Source organism: Gorilla gorilla, chromosome 22 (assembly GCF_029281585.2).
Source record: "Gorilla gorilla gorilla isolate KB3781 chromosome 22, NHGRI_mGorGor1-v2.1_pri, whole genome shotgun sequence".
Taxonomy (NCBI): Eukaryota; Metazoa; Chordata; class Mammalia; order Primates; family Hominidae; genus Gorilla; species Gorilla gorilla.
Window position 1 is genome coordinate 41683960 of NC_073246.2, and position 16924 is coordinate 41700883.

A 16924-nucleotide genomic window follows, 5' to 3' on the forward strand; every position below is an offset into this window, starting at 1 on the left:
AAGGACTATAAATCATGCTGCTATAAAGACACATGCACACGTATGTTTATTGCGGCATTATTCACAATAGCAAAGACTTGGAACCAACCCAAATGTCCAACAATGATAGACTGGATTAAGAAAATGTGGCACATATACACCATGGAATACTATGCAGCCATAAAAAATGATGAGTTTATGTCCTTTGTAGGGACATGGATGAAATTGGAAATCATCATTCTCAGTAAACTATCGCAAGAACAAAAAACCAAACACTGTGTATTCTCACTCATAGGTGGGAATTGAACAATGAGAACACATGGACACAGGAAGGGGAACATCATACTCTGGGGACTGTTGTGGGGTAGGGGGAGGGGGGAGGGATAGCACTGGGAGATATACCTATTGCTAGATGGTGAGTTAGTGGGTGCAGCACACCAGCATGTCACATGTATACATATGTAACTAACCTGTACATTGTGCACATGTACCCTAAAACTTAAAGTATATAAAAAAAAAAAAGCAATGGCAACAAAAGCCAAAATTGACAAATGGGATCTAATTAAGCTCCTTTCTTAGGAACTGTGCTTACACTGGTGACCTTGGAGGCATTCCCCTGTTGCCGGAGGGCATTCATCTCTTACCTGATGGTCTCTTTTCTGCAATCCAGATAGAATTGTTTTAGTTTGGGATGTAAATTGGCAGGTGTTATTAGAACTGAAAATACCTGAGAATGTTATCTAAAAACTAAGGAAAATGAGTATTTAAAAAATCTTAATCAAGCTTGATATATAGAAGGCCTGGACAGTAAAGCTCAGTTGTAAAGATCACAGGCTTTTGGGACAAAAGGTTGGGGACTTGATCTGTGGCTTTTTACTCCCCACCTTCAAATCCTAGATTCCTTTTAATCAGTCTATGGATCCACTGACTAAAAACATTAGCAATTTAATGACAGTGTTTTTTTTTTTTTTTTTGGGTGGGGTGGGGGCACAGCTGTATCAATTGATACCATTGGTACATATTGATTGAAAATGTATCTTTGAATTAAAGAAATATGGTAATATTAATATAATAGTGTCTAGTCTGTTAAAAATATAATAACAGTAACACCTACTTTTGAGTTATTATAACAGTTAAATGAGCTAGTACTTTGTACAGAGCCCGCTTGGTGCTGGCACATGGTAAAAATTGAATGAAAAGCAGCAGTGATTGATAACACAGAACATCTCTTCTTGGTATTATGGAGTCTGTATAGTCTCACTAATCAAATTCAATATTCACAAAGTAATAAGTAAATACCCCTGGGTGACTGAAATATACTAAGTACTATACAGTCTATATTTCAGGTACCTAGGAGTTATTTATTTTTCTAATAGTTAACAGTGAATTCTACTTTCCTATGCTTGGAAGTCATTTGATAATTTGGTATGGGAAAACTTAATAATGCCCCTTGGGTCACAAATACTAATGTTGGGTCTGTTAAAATAAGGGAGTGTATAAAAATTAATGAGACTCGATTTTTAGAATAAGTATCCCGATTTTTCTAATGTAATTTTGTTCTTTTTTGCAGGATTTCATATTCAATTTCAAAAGTAAGTTTGAAACCACATCTATTTTCTGAAAACAAAACAAAAAAATTGAACAACAATAATAACAACAATACATACACACAACTGTGGGATTTTTGGATTTATGTTATCCAGAATTAAGTACTGGAAGTAGACAATGCTGAAAAACACGTATGCCGATCACAAACTCATAGGGCAACATGAACTGTGGGATGAAACAGATGGGTTGCCACTGCCTACCTTTGACTTGCTCTGGTTCACTTAGGGAAATGGAGATTTTCTTAGTGTCTGGCATTTGCAACTCTTTCCACAAGAGGACACTGTGCACCATGACTATCATCCCGCCTGCTTTGGGCGGAGGCCAGGGCCACCGGCAGAGGTCCTGCTGGAATTTCTGGGGTGGTGGAGAGCAGTGAGCCAAGCCGGATGCCTGCAAGTCACGTGAAACTGTCCAGGAAGACAAATTAGGCAGTGTTCGGTGCTCATTCAGCCATGGGGAGTGGACAGGACGGAAAAATTCCTTTCATTCCCAGGCTGCCCAGAAGTAGCTGCAAGCACTTTTAAGGTAACTGTGTCAAGGACTTACAATAAGTAGCCAGTAACCCTTTTAAATGTCTGCAATATTAACATAGCCATATGTGCACCAAGGGGAGGGTTTTTTAGACAGACGTTGTTTGTTGTGGGTAATATAACAGCACATGTAGTTATCAGTATTTTATTAGAATATTTACATTTTTAAGTGCTGAGATTCTAAAATACCTTTTGGCTACATTCTGTGAATGAATATGGACAATCACCATGTGGCAAAGGTTATCCCTTCTCCCTCTGACCCCTGGCGATTGTGAAGTTTGGAGAGAGGACACCACCAAGCAGCAGTCTGAAAATATTCCTCCTTTGAGGCCTGACTTAGGGCAAGGGAAGAGGAAGAAAAATAGACCCTGATAATTATTCTGGCATTTCTCTTGATTGCTACTACCAGCGGAATGGAAGCCTGGACTCTCGGTTCACCATTGTTGACTGTGCCAACATCTTCCATTTCTGTTCTCTGGGGTCTTAGGTGATTTGAAAGCACAGTAAAGTGATCAATAGCTACTCAGGATAATGGGTAGAGGATAACAACAACTATAGAATATGACACTGGGAGCATGAGAAAAGCTAGTATATCTTGAGTGCCTGATGTACATGCCAGGTACTCAGTGTTGCATGCTTTGTAGAGTTTTTTGTCTGAATGTGAACTGGACGGGCCTGCCTCAGGGCTTGGGCACCTTTGTCTCTGTGCAGCCCTTGAACTTAGGTGAGACTGCATTAAGCTCCGGAGGGACAATGGGGGTTGCCCACTGGATAATCCAACCCCACTTGCTTTCCCCTTTCACGATGTCCATGGTGCTCACTCCAGCTGCTTGAGGACTTCTTTTGCATTAAAATAATTAAAATTATATGTATATAGTTGTATGTTTATTATGGAAAAAAATCAATGCATGTTTATTTTTAGAAAAAATAAATATAAAGATAGGCACAAGAAATAGTTTTAAAAAATCACCCACACTTCTATAGTTCTGAAATAATTCTTGTTAACTATGTATGTACCTACATACTCAAATGTTCATGTATATACCCATAGATATGCACACAAAGCATTTTGTGAAATTTGGATTGTAGTAACCATTAATTCATAGCTTGCTCTTTTCACTTGGCACATTCTGAAGATTATTTCTGTTAACAAATACTTGCCCACAGCATTTTTGTATTATTTGTTTGGTAGTTTTAGATAGATACTTTTAAGTACAGAAAAGTGCACAAGTTACAGGTGTGTAGCTTGATCAGGTTTCACAAAAAGCACAAATGCCTGGGCTTGATGGCAGAAATTCACAGCTAGAACATCCTCAGCATCCCCAAAGCCCCCTAGACCCCGGTCAAATTGCTGCCTACCCCTCCTCCCCAAAGGTGACATTCTTCTGACATCTTTCCCACATCCCCAGAGATTAGGTGCATGTATCAATGGTGTCATTTTGTGTATACTCATTTATGTCTGCCTTCTTGAGCCTCTCACTGTGAGACTGATCCATACCATGGCACGTGAGTGTCAGTGGTTCATTATTATGTAATATTACATTCTGGGCACATATGCAATTTATTTTTACCTTTTGCTTTAAATGGGTGTTTGAATAGTTTTCCGGTTGGGACCATTACAAATACTACTGCTCTGGCCAGGCGTGGTGGCTCACTCCTGTAGTCCCAGCGCTTTGGGAGGCCAAAGCAGTGGATCCCTTGAGCCCAGGGGTTTGAGACCAGCGTGGACAACATGGAAAAACCCCATCTCCACAAAAAGTACAAAATTAGCTGGGCGTGTTGGTGCTTTCCTGTAGTCCCAGATACTCAGGAGGCTGACTTGGGAGGATCCTTTGAGCCCAGGAGGCAGAAGTTACAGTGAGCCGAGATCACACCACTGCACTCCAACCTGGGTGACAGAGTGAGACCTTGTCACCAAGAAACAACAACAACAACAACAACAAAAAAAAAACAACTACTCTGAGTATTATTGTAGGAGTCTTTTGGTGAACATAAGTACTCATTTCTATTTGGTTCTGTGGGGAAATACAGCTGATCCTCTTTATCTGCAGGTTCCACATCCTCTGATTCAACCAACAATGGATCAAAAATATTTGAAAAAATATGCAACAGTAAAAAATAATACAAAATAAAGAAGCAGTATAGTATAACAACTATTTGCATAGCATTTACATTGTATTAGGTATTATAAATAATCTGGGCATAATTTAAAATATGTGGGAGGATGTGTGTATGTTATATGCATATGCAAATCCTACACCATTTTATATCAGAGACTTGAGCATTTGCAAATTTTGGTATCTGCAGGGGTCCTGGAATCAATCTCTAACAAATACCAAGGGAGACTGTATCTAGTCCTAAAAGCTGGGCCAGAAGGTAGCGTATCTTCAGCTTTAGACACTGCCACATTTTTCCAAAGAAGGTGTACAGGCTTACACTCCCACTAGCAGTGTGTGAGAGCTCTCATATGTAATAATTTTGACAGATGCCATGGAATTCCATTTTAGAGAACCATCATCATTTATTTTACTAGTCCCCCCTGATTGGGCACTTGGTTGTTTGCAGTTTGCTTTTATAAATAGCTCACGAATCAACATTCTTTCAAGCACATATTTATACATATCCTTGATTGTTTCCCTAGCATACATCCTTAGAGGTCAAGTGTGACTATTTAAAATTCTTTGGCTATCCATTGCCAGACTTCCTTCCAGCCTCCAAACCCTAGGAGGCTGCACCAACTTTTGCTTTATTTCAGGAGTTGGCACATTTTTTCCATAAAGGGCCCTGTAGTAAATATTTTTAGTTTTGCCAGCCATATGGTCTCTGTCATGAGGACTCAACTCTGCTGTTATAACATGAGTATGGCTACATGTTTAGGTAGCCATAGACAATATTTGAGCTGATAGATGTAACCGTGTTCCAATGAAACTTTATTTACAAAAACAAGGAGTGGGTCAGATTTGGCCTGTGGGTCATAGCTTGCTGACTCTTGCTTTATTTGGTGAATGGTTTCCGAGAGTTGAGTAACAACTGGGGAGTAGAGTCCATGGACCAGGATAAACTTTCATCTCTCCCCATAACGGGAATGTGTGAGTAGGCAGGCGTGCATACCTGCAACGCAGCGGCAAAGCTATGGACTTCCTGTGTTAAGTTCAATGTGTAAGCATACTCTTGAGAGTAACCACGTGAACTACGTAGGTATCCATTGCTAATTAACATTTGGCAATGTTAATGCCAACAATTAACATGAACATAAAATGGTCTAATTGTAGGAAATCTGAAAAAGAGAAGACAAACAAAGAAACTGAGACAGAAAGTGGAAATGAAAACTCCGGCTACAATTCAGATGAACAAAAGACCACAGGTGAGTAGACAAGAGGGGTGGTGGAAAGACCTGGGAAAGAGAGAGCTGGAAGAAGGGCTGGCTTGCTAGACACCAGCTGCACAGGGAGGCTAACTTGGCAATGGTGGTTATTATTTTTCGGATAAATTTTAGAAGAAGAAATTCTAGAACTTGGAATACTCTAGGAGTAGGTTAACAGTAAAAATCCACCTATTTGTCTAATGCTTAAAATAAAGTGAGGAAGAACCCTGAGAGCTTTAAAAAACTTTGTTTTTTTTCCATCACACACTGGGGCCTGTCATGGGGTGGGGGGAAGGGGGAAGGGGGAAGGATAGATTAGGAGATATACCTAATGTAAATGACAAGTTAATGGGTGCAGCACAGCAACATGGCACATGCATACGTATGTAACAAACCTGCACGTTGTGCACATGTACCCTAGAACTTAAAGTATAATAAAAAAAATTGTTTTTTCCCCATGCTTTCTTTTTTGTTTAAAGCCCTCTACATTAAAACATGTGGGGAGGTATTTTAATACATTGGGGGTAACTTCCTCCCAATTTCAAGTAGAGTCAAGAGATCTGTTCCCCTTGAATGTAACAGGGAGTTGGGAATGCTGGAAAACCAGACCTACTTTTGGAGAGTCTTGCTGAGGTATCTCATTTTCTTGCTATGAGACAATACAGAGTGATAATGCAGTGAGGGCATCTCTAAGACAACATCACCAGGAAGCAGCAGCAGTTGAGTATTGAAGGCCGATGAGAGGGGAAGGCTGAACCCACTCCTCCTCTGCAGGATTAACGGGACACCTGCCCTCACAGGCTGCTGGGAACACCAAATTCCATGGGAAGGTTTTCAGCCAATCAATCCTTGCTGAGGGGCCTAAACACCTGTGTTTTCCACAAAAATTGGAGCTCTATTTTCAGCAGCCCCAGTTTTTTGATTTTGCCATGGCTGCCTCCCATGTGTATTCCAGATTGCATCTTTCAGATTTAAAAAAATTCCAGAGAGCATGGACTGTTTCCTTTGATAATCTGACCACAGCTTCTTGCAGGTTCCTGTGAGTGAATATTTATTCATTAGTATTTTGAGCAATTGACTGTCTTGACAAAAATCATGGCCCAAATCAAACATCTCTATCCCTTTTATCTCCATTTGTCTGGCATTTATTTTCCTTGATCAGCTGTTGAAGCTTTAGATCATTTTGTGTCTGGGTGAAACTAATGTGTCAAGAAAGAAATTGATTTTGAGTTAGTTTTCCATATTTTTATTTCTTTAAAGAAATAACATTCTAAAGGGATGGGATCTCAAGGGAATTTAAAAAAAGTGTTCATGGTTAAGGATTATGCCAGCGGTACTACATAAAAGCAAATGTGTTTCTTTATAAATCAGAATTGTTAGAGCACACAGCTTGGTTTTTGCCACCTAATGACTCTAAAATTGTTCTTCTGTTGCAGAAACCGCTTCTCTCCCTCCCAAATCCTGTGAATCCAGTGATCCTGAACAAAGAAACAGTAGCTGTGGCCCTCCTCGACAGGTAGTTTAGACCATTTTCCCCCTTTTTGGACTTTTTTGGCTATTTAAAAATTCTTACCTTGTTGTGGGTGATTATAAAATGGTGCGCGTTGTGTATTCATGATGGTGGCATGTTGCCTTTCCTCCCCTCCATATCAACTGGTCAGCATGGAGAGATGGGGCTGAGACATGGACTGTTTCTTGCCCTCAGTAGCAGTTGCTCCAAGATCAAGGCTGGTTCTGGGTAACAGCTCTGGGTTCACATTTTGGGAGGATGCGACTTGATTTGGGATGTATCCGCCTGAGTTGGCATAAGAGTGAGCAGCATATATAATGTGCCATTTGTTCTCTTTGAGCCATATTCTCCCAGGACTCAAGTCCATTCTGCTCTCCTGATTACCTGCTCCCACGAGGTGCTCATCTGTACTTGGACCCTTGGGGCCTTTGGACTCATGGAAGGATGCACTGGGTTTGAGGATCAGGACAGAGAAAATGTAGTTTGCTCTGCATGCAAGTTCTATGCTGATAAGCTTGAGGGCTGAAAAAATCCTGTCGGGGTTAGAATTTTAGAGGAGAGAGGAGGAGTCCTTGATGATTAAGGATTATGGCCAGAACGGCTAAGAGGCTGGAGTTGCCATTAACCTAGATAAGGAATGTTGTGGGTGGAGCAGTTTAGGGGGAAAGATTAGACATCTAATTGGAGCTTGTAGATTCTGAGGTCTCTGTTAGATGTCCACATGGAGATGCTGAAGGTGTAGTTAAATTCACCAGTCTGCAGTTCCAGGGAGAGGTACTAGCTGTAGATACTGGTTGGTTGGTTGGCAACGTTTCGATGGGAGCTGTCTTTTCACAGGATGGTTCACTTAAGTAAACAGTCAACTGGCAGCACTGAGAACATAGTATGTTAATTTACTGATATAGAGTCAGCACTGGTTATCATACATGAATGAATGAGAGTTCATTTTATATCCCGAATCATAAATTAGGTAGAATATATATAACCAACACCCTTTTCTGAGCTGTACAAATGCAACTTCAGACAAGAAGTATTTCAATGCGATTCTGTGATTGTGTCCCCAGTAAGTGTAGATGTTATCTTCTTTTAGCTTTTGGAAAAGGTAAACTTGCAGACTGGGTTTTGGATAGCACACTGGGCCAGATGGGTTGGGTTTGTTCTGCTAGGAGCTGCTTTACCTGAGGTGACGGTGCCCAGCAGGTGCCTCTGTGGCCCCTGATCATTCTTTCTTGGCACAGGTATTTACCTGAGTTTCCAGGGAGCTCTGGGCAATAATATTCCTCCCTGCAATTGGGATTCAGCTCAGTAACCTACATCTTGCCAGTGATGTGTGTTTTTCAGGCCTGTAGTGGGGGAAGGGAGTGCTGATTGATGCTCAGTCATGTATTGGGAAAACCTAAGTGATACTATTAATATTAGTGTCAACACAGGTAGCCAGACAACAAGACATATGAGGGGCTTGGGGCATAAAGGAAACTGTGCCTGAGTAACAAATCATTAGCTCCTGGTACAAGTTCCAGTGACTTTCCTCAGGCCGGGTGTCAGGAAAATGGAGAGGTAATGTTTTTTCCATCAGGGCCGCACTCTTTGGCACATACATCTTTTGATGCATTCAATTTGGAGCTGGAAGGGACGATGATGCAACAGGTTTCCTTTAGAAGGACCAGTCTCTGAGTGAAAGGTGGCGGTGGAAGGGAGTGATTGTTGGGCTGTGGGGTGGCTGGCTGAGGGGCTCACTCCCACCCCAGCTCCAAGCACGGACAGCCGATAGCACATTTAAGCCAACCATGATTTCCACAGCCCTTCCGTGGTTATCTTTGTCTATCAAGTGTGTTTCTATCAGACAAGCCAAAGTGTTCAGGTCTGGCGTTGTGGGGAGGGTATAAGCTGGGAGGAGATTCAGAATAGGGTCATGCCACATAATTCTCTTCGAAATACATCTAGTATGAATGAGGAGGAAGGGGAATGTGAGGTGCATTTGGATACCTGAGTGGAGAATGACGTTTTGGAGCTTGGAGTGGATGCTTCTTGATGTTTGTAGTGTTCTTTTTGAATATACACAGGGAGAGAAACTTAAGAGGTTTCTGCTACTGAAACATGTACCCAGCTAAATAATCAATTGGTGGAAAAAGAACAGTGACCCTCGAGGTGCTGAGCCCTGGGGACTGGTAACGTAGTCTCGTGTTTCTTATTTCCTGAAGGGTTTGTCGTCTTCTAGGGGAGCTGGGCACCTCATCAGAGAGCGCCAAGGCCCTTAAGAAACAAATCAGGACTCTAGGAAGTTGAATTATCTTTGGCTGGGCTAGAAACTAACGAGGCTTATTAAATAACTGGATCTTTCTACTCATCATGGGGGGACTTTATGACAAAGTCCTAAAGAAGAGGTCTATCTTTGATTATGACCAAAGAAGGACTTTGCTGTCATGGGCCCAGGCACGGCCTCCACGTTGCCCATTTGGAGAGCCTGGATGCAGGACGTACCATGCGTCGTGTTTCCTGGGAAGCACTTAGAGGAGGAATGAGCAAAATGGGCCACAGTGGAAAGGCTGGGCCTGGGGACACAGCCGTTCCCTTCCATTTCCTTGGTCCAAAGAAGACATAGACCTTGTTGTAGTCAACTGGCCACTTGAGAGCTGCCAGAATAGTGAAGCCACAGCTTGTAGAAGCAGTCAGGGTGACGCTGGTACAGAGGTTCCTTTTAAGAACTTCCCCAGACCAGGCCCCGCAGCCCTGCAGCCCTGCCAGGCCTATGTCACCAGGTTCGTGCTGTGTGGGCTGATGAGGACCTCCGAATTCCGAATGCCTTGGTCCAAGGTGTGAAAACAATGCAGTCGTGCCTTCTTTTCTCAAAACTTTCTCCATTCTGCAATAAGCCTTAGTTCCTTATAGGGCCCAGGAGAGGTAGCTGAGAGCTATTCAGAGCCCTGTCTCGGTTTTCCTTTCATCCTCCTCTCCGCATGCCTCAGTATGACTCCAATTTGTCAGAGCTTCCTGAGCTGCTGCCGCATGTTTTGTGCACACAGGCCTCCCAGGCCCAGAGCTGGGGCCCAGCAGGGCTCCTGCCCGAGAAGCTGGCTTGTTAGAGTTCAGGGTTGTTGACTACAGATTGCACTATTTTGCAGAAACCCCGCATGAAGCTCAGGTCCTGAAAAGCCTGTAGATTAGACTGAAAGATCCCAAGCTGTGAGCCAGCCTGAAGCAAACACTTTTCCGATCGTGGTCGCTGAAGAGCTAGTTGGGTCAGATAAATGGCCTATCCATGGAGATGCGGCAGGCACAACAGCAACCAAAGCTCCTGCTTTGTCTTAATAGATCGCAGAACAGGATAGTTTTGGTTTTGTGAAGAGGACGGCAACTGCTGATCACATACACTCGCTCTCTGCTCATGCTGCATCCTCCTCTGCTGAAACTGGTGATCTGTTAACACTTGGCAATTTCAGGAGGACTTAACTAATGGATGACTGTTGACTACACACAGGCTAGTCCAGCATTTCTAGGTGCTCAATAAACAGTTACTCATTAAAGTGGAGAATACCTTCCAAGCCCAGCATTATGCTGTCACAAGCAAGGTACTATAAGGTGTGTGCATGTGCAGATAGACAAAGCTCCTTTGCTTTTTTTTTTTTTTTTTTTTGAGATGGAGTTTTGCTCTGTCACCCAAGCTAGAGTGCAGTGGTGTGATCTTGGCTCACCGCAACCTCTGCCTCCCGGGTTCAGGTGATTCTCCTGCTCCAGCCTCCTGAGTAGCTGGGATTATAGGCGTCTGCCACCATGCTCAGCTAATTTTTGTATTTTTAGTAGAGACAGCATTTCACCATGTTGGCCAGGCTGGGCTCGAACTCCTGACCTCAGGTGACCTGCCCACCTCAGCCTCCTAAAGTGCTGGTATTACAGGCGTGAGACAGCTTGCCCGGCCTTTTAAAATTTTTTTTGAGACATGGTCTTGCTTTGTTGCCCAGGCTGGATTGCAGTGGCATGATCATAGCTCACTGTAACCTCGTACTCCTGGGCTCAAGGGATCCTCCTGCCTCAGCCTTCTGGAGAGCTAGGACTATGGGCACTTGCTGCCATGCCTAGCTAATTTTAAACATTTTTTTTTTTTGTAGGGATGGGGGTCTCACTATTTGCCCAAGCTGTTCTTAAACTCTTGGCCTGAAGCGATCCTCCCACATGGGCCTCCCAAAGCACTGGGATTATAAGCATGAGCCACTGCACCTGACCCCTACTTCCTTTGCTGTTAATCCCAATCAGTTATGACAAAAATATGATTAGATCACTATAGATGAATATACAACCTAAAAATAACATCACGTTTTGGGTCATTTAGAAAAGTTAAATAATTTCATATCAAACTGCCTCTCCACGCCTTTGTGATCGGGGGCACTTTGTTTTCTTCAGGGGCCCATTGCTTAAATATGCCCCCAGGACGGAGAAATTTGATGCGCCAGGGTTGGCCCACAGGTCACTGACGAGGCCCTTGGGAAGTTCAGATTTATGGTCTTCACCTCTAGACATCAGGACTCAGAGGGCTGAGGAGGTGTTTAAGCAGCTCTGCTTTTTAGGACAACTCAATGTGGCTAGGCTTAAGGGTTATTGGTTATCTTATAGCAAGAGGGGAATCAGGAGTTTTGGAAAGGGAAGAGTGGCAGGTCCCCAAGCACCAATCTGCCTCCTCCATAACTTCACCCTGCGTGATGGGTACTCAGCAATTCTGCTTTGCCCAGCATCCTGAGGCCTTCATAATGGCCTGTGCTTGCCCACCTGGAGTGGGTTCTACTGGGGTTGGTAGTGCCATGCTCTTTCTCTCTCTGCCGGGAGTCAGCTGTATTTCCGCAAGTAGAGGAGTGTCTGGACACTGAATCCGGAGTCTGGGAAGGCACCCCGCTCAGGGCAGTGTATGGCGTTAGGAGGAGCAGCAGGTTTCCAGGTTACGTGTGCCCCCACCTTCAATGTCACAACTCTCCATCTCTCTTCCCTGAGTTGTACACATCTGTGTCTACATCTCAAGGCTGCCGTGGGTCTCTGAATACGTCATCTTTGTCATGAATCACCCAGCTCAATTTTAATAACATCCAACAGTTACTAAAACAGGAAACTAGAACTTTAATATTTTAGGAAATGGCAGAATTTGCTGCTGCACCAGCCTCCCATAACTCCTGCCCCTTTGGCATCCTTTCAGTTAAGGTCCAGCATGCCAAAGGCACACACTGCCACGGAGATGAGCAAGACAAGATGCAGTGGTGAAACCTTTTTTTCAAACCCTTAGTTATCCCCTGATGCTTTCAGTGCCGGGAATCCTTTGAAAACTTCAGAAAAGTGGGGGCACGTCTCAGGAGCAGGGGGACGTGTCATGGGGGACAGGCTGGGGCTGGAGTTTTGACCACCAAAGGCCTGACACTGTGGCCAGGAGCTACAGGCACAATGGCTGACTTAGGCCAGGTCCTCGGGGGGATGCTGGGTTGTAGACAATGGGAAGAGGCACCAGTTCCTAGACCTCTTGGTCCCCAGGCTGCCTGGAGCTCCCTCTTTTGCTCATCTCCACCTCTAAGCACCCTCTCCTGCCAATTTCTTCCCTGAACATGGGACTTCCTGCTCAAGAGATGGGGCAGTCCTTGTTCTTGCCACCACCTGGCAGAAATGGTGGATGTATTTCCTGAATTCTCTATTCCGGTTTTCCTAAAGAATGCTGGCTGAACACGGAGGTGCACCCAGCGCCTATAAATACCTCTGCCTTGGTACCCTGCTGGCATAGCAGCAGCTCTCAGTACAGCTCTGTGCCAGGAACACACTGGGTACTTGTTAAAATGCACACTCTTGGGCCTCCGCCAGACTTTCTGGATCAGAATGTCTGGGAGATAGGGCCAAAGAATCAGTATTTTTATCATTCTCCAGGTGATCTGCTTTGAGGAATTTTTTTTGTCCCAGTGTAAAAACTCCGCAGACATGTATAGCATTGTTTCTAAGGGAGTGTGCTCTCTGATTTCTAGAAGTCTTCCTACAACTGTGCATTTAGAATTACTTGTACCTCGTGTCCCTGCTCCACGGGCCTTGCTGCAAAGCACAGAGAAGAGTTTGAGATGCTTATGGTGGTGCCATGATGAATGCCAAGTGAAAGGTCTTGACACCAAAGACTCCACTGTCCACGTGGCATCCTACCAGGGACACTCTTAATTAAACCTTCCATATTTTAGATGGGTCCTAAAGCACATTGCATTCAACGTAAATGAAAAAATAGAAACCTAGACTGTAGAGATCTCAATCATGGGTTAAATTGTAAGAAGGGTCAGAAGGAAAAAAGAGATTCATTTTCAAAACTGTCATATACAATATGACATTTTTCTTCTCTGATTATTTCTCTGATGACTGAATCTACAGTTAGAATGTGTAGTACTGACATGGTTTTCTAGACAAGAGTTTCCCTGGTGGTGAAACAGAATGAATTTGAGTACAACTGCAGCTGAAACACATTAGGGTAAAAGTAATAAGTAAAATTAGAAATTCCTACTAAAATAACCAATTACTGGGAAAGGCATGCTTTTTTATTTTAATATGAAGCCAGGGGATTTGCAAATGTTTTGTATTTTGGCGAATATTTAAAACAAAGAATCCTCCTTTTCCTCTCTTTGTCCTGTGCCTTAACTCACTGTCAGTGCATTTTCCTGGTTGTTTTAGGAAATTCTCTGTCTCTGTCATTTTCAGAAGGTGGGCATATAAACAACTTGAGACCTGGATCAAGCCTTCCTCACAAATCAACCCCTCATTGAGAAAAACAGAAATACATACTTGATAAATTTAGAAAACAGCGACGTTTGCACAACCCAGCAGTGAAAACAAAAGCAAACAACAGTAGGAATCTCTAGCATATTAGCAGCAGAAGGCACATGTCTTAAAGCACTGCTGACGTAGTTCCATCCGCTGTCCAGTTTTCCCTGTGTTATTGGGAGTCAACAAATTAAGAGCATGAGCCAGAGTAATTCTATCCTCAAGACTTGCTAGCATTCCATCGCATTGTGAATAATTTATCATGCGCAGTTACATTATTTAAGATGTTAAATGCAGCTATTGTGCCCTGGAACCTGAGCTGCCATTCTCAGGACTGGCAGGAAAAAAGTGTTGCACACATTTTAATAAGGCAGTGTTATGAGACAGGCATTGGCCACTCTGGAGGATTAAATGGTTTGTTTGGGATTACATTTCTGAATGAGAACAGGGAAGACTATGTTTCTCCCTGATAGGGAAAGGAGACAGATGGGTGATCTATCTGGAGTCAGTTCTTCAATTTTGTCTCCCTGTTCTAGAAACAATGCACGCTCTTTAAGAAGTTTAGAAATATTTTATATTTTCATAAAAAATCTAGCCAGTAAAGCAAGAACTTCCTTAGGAAAATTGAAACACAAAACAAAACAATGAGTCGTGGTAATTTGCCTTAGTCAAAACAAATACTGATTCTTGGAATTGGATTGCCCTTTAGGGCCTGAACTTGGAAAACTTCTATATTGTGTGTTACCAGAAATAATGCAAGAAAGGAAGAGCTTATTTTAACATTTTTGTTCCTCTCTGTACCTTAATTTTATCTTAACAGATGAGTGAAGCTCTCTTTTCAAGTATGCATTTTACAGTGATCTCAACCCATTAAATTGACTTTTTTCCTCCTCTGTTGCCAGCGGGCTGATCAATGTCCACCCAGGCCAGCAAGTCATCCACAGGCTTCTTTTAATCTGGCCAGTCCTGAGAAGGTCAGTAATACAACTGTCGTATAGCAAAGACTTCCCCAAGCTCTACGGAGCACTTGGCTGACAATTGAAAACACGGCGATGGCTTCCTTCCTTTCCATCCTAAGACTGGCCTGCAGCTTTGCCAACATTACCTGAAGAGGAGATGTCGGAGTCATCAGAACTGATACTTGGCAGTGAGAGAAGGAATCGATTTTCCCAGATTTCAAAGTAGAACGTGACTTTTAAGAGGTTTCAAGGTTTTTGTGAATTCCATGAAGTTACTAAGTAAAAGCTGCAAATTCATCATAATTTTTCTCAACATTCAACACTCCTGTTTGTTAATCCAACAAATGGTAGATAAAAGTCTGTATTCTACCATGACTTTCAAAAGTTTTTATTATCTTAAAGCATATGAAGGTGATATTTATGTATATTTAATATGTAGGGGTATTATTACATATTATCAGTGAAATACGAGTATAAAAATTAGGGTCAACCAGAAATCTGCAATTGACTGTCAAAACTGAGCTCAGTTAAAGTAACATTCAATTCTAACGTGGATATGCTTGTTCCTAAATATCTTATGATTGAATATTTACATGAAGACATTCATTTTTATCTGCCCCTTTATCAGACCTATTTGCATCTCCTCAAATGAATTAGATGTGGCCTATGCTTTGCAGAGGATGGACCTCACCTACTCCGCACACCATGAAAAAACTGGAAATGGGCATTGTAGTCTTTAATTAATAAAAACACCAAAAATGTGTATTGCCTTTCTTAACGCTTCACTATTCAGGTGGTCATTTAAAGAATCATAGTATTCGGGAATCAAGCCTTTTCCGAGAAGGAAAACAAGAGCCTTCTGCAAAAATCCATCGCATCTTCACAATTATCTTTGCTGACTGTACATTCACTTCATTTAAAGTTAACATGAATGTTGTTATGAAGAATAGATTGCTGCCTTTCCCCAGTATTTCTCTTTTTCCATGTAGATACAGTCAGTGAATTTCACTGCCCATTCCACCCCTTCATATTTAACCTAGGGGCAAGACTGTGATTTGACCGTACTCTGAACTGGTTGGTGCAGATTTCTATGCTGGTTATAATTAGCAACTGCTTTGAGTCCCTCAAGCTCAACCATGCTATTGCTAAAGCAGAATTTGACTTTTAAAATATGTCAGGATTTTAGTGAATTCCTTACAGATACTTAGTAATAGATGCAAATCTGTCATGGTGTTTCTCATCACTCATTCCTGCTTGCTAATCCAACAAATGGTAGAGAAGTCTTACACTACCATGATTTATAAAATACTTTTATAATCTTAAATCACATTCAGCCCTACCCTGGACCTTCCTATAAACCAGCAACTAACTGAAGGGGTGTATTAGTCTGTTCTCACACTGCTAACAAAAACACACCCCAGACTGAACAATTTTATAAAGAAAAAGAGGTTTAATGGACTCACAGTTTCATATGGCTGAGGAGGTCTCACAATTATTGTGAAAGGCAGAGGAGGAGCAAAGGTACGTCTTACATGGAGGCAGGCAAGAGGGAACTGCCCTTTACAAAACCATCAGATCTCATGAGACTTATTCACTATCATGAGAACAGCCCAGGAAAAACCCACCCCTATAATTCAGTTACCTCCCACCGTGTCCCTCCCACAACGTGTGGGGATTATGGAAGCTACAATTCACGATGAGATTTGGGTGGGGACACAGCCAAACCATATCAAAGGGTATTTCCTGGTACCATTTTCAGCCAAGCATGTGTTTTGATTGGCCGATGCTCATACTGTATCCATTCTGATTGGTCAGTGCCCATACAATATCTGTTCTAATTGGGCAGTGTTCATGCCTTACTGGTTGTCATCTATTTTGAATATCATCTCTGCTTAGAGGATCCTGAAAAAAAAAAAAGGTCATCTCTCCTAGGACCATGTCCCTAATGTGAGAAAATTGGCTGCCTAGATTTTAGGGAGTAGAACTGAAATGCAAAATCTCAAAAACCCATAAATATTGCTATATCATATTCCCAAGAGTCTTTTCGAGGGAAAAAATTACCAATTCAACTGGATAAAAATGAGACTCATTTATTATACTAATTTCTTTATTCCCTGCCAGTGTGGTTCTGTCTTTCCACTACCATCCTTGAATGGATACAAGGAGAAGAGAAAGACAAGAAGGTTCTTGAGTCTCTTTAGGCAGAGCTAAA

The 16924-nt window shown here is 42.4% G+C and overlaps 1 protein-coding gene across 1 annotated transcript in view; it reads left to right on the forward strand.

Moving 5' to 3' along the window:
* The window catches only part of IGSF5 (immunoglobulin superfamily member 5), a 56566-nt gene extending 41109 nt beyond the window's left edge, over positions 1-15457 (forward strand). Inside the window, exons 6-9 of the mRNA XM_004062826.5 lie at positions 1550-1571; positions 5390-5481; positions 6918-6997; positions 14656-15457. Of these exons, the coding sequence (XP_004062874.1) occupies positions 1550-1571; positions 5390-5481; positions 6918-6997; positions 14656-14751 (290 nt within the window). The 3' untranslated portion in view covers positions 14752-15457. The remainder of the gene's footprint in view (positions 1-1549; positions 1572-5389; positions 5482-6917; positions 6998-14655) is intronic.
* Positions 15458-16924: the final 1467 nt, after the last annotated feature.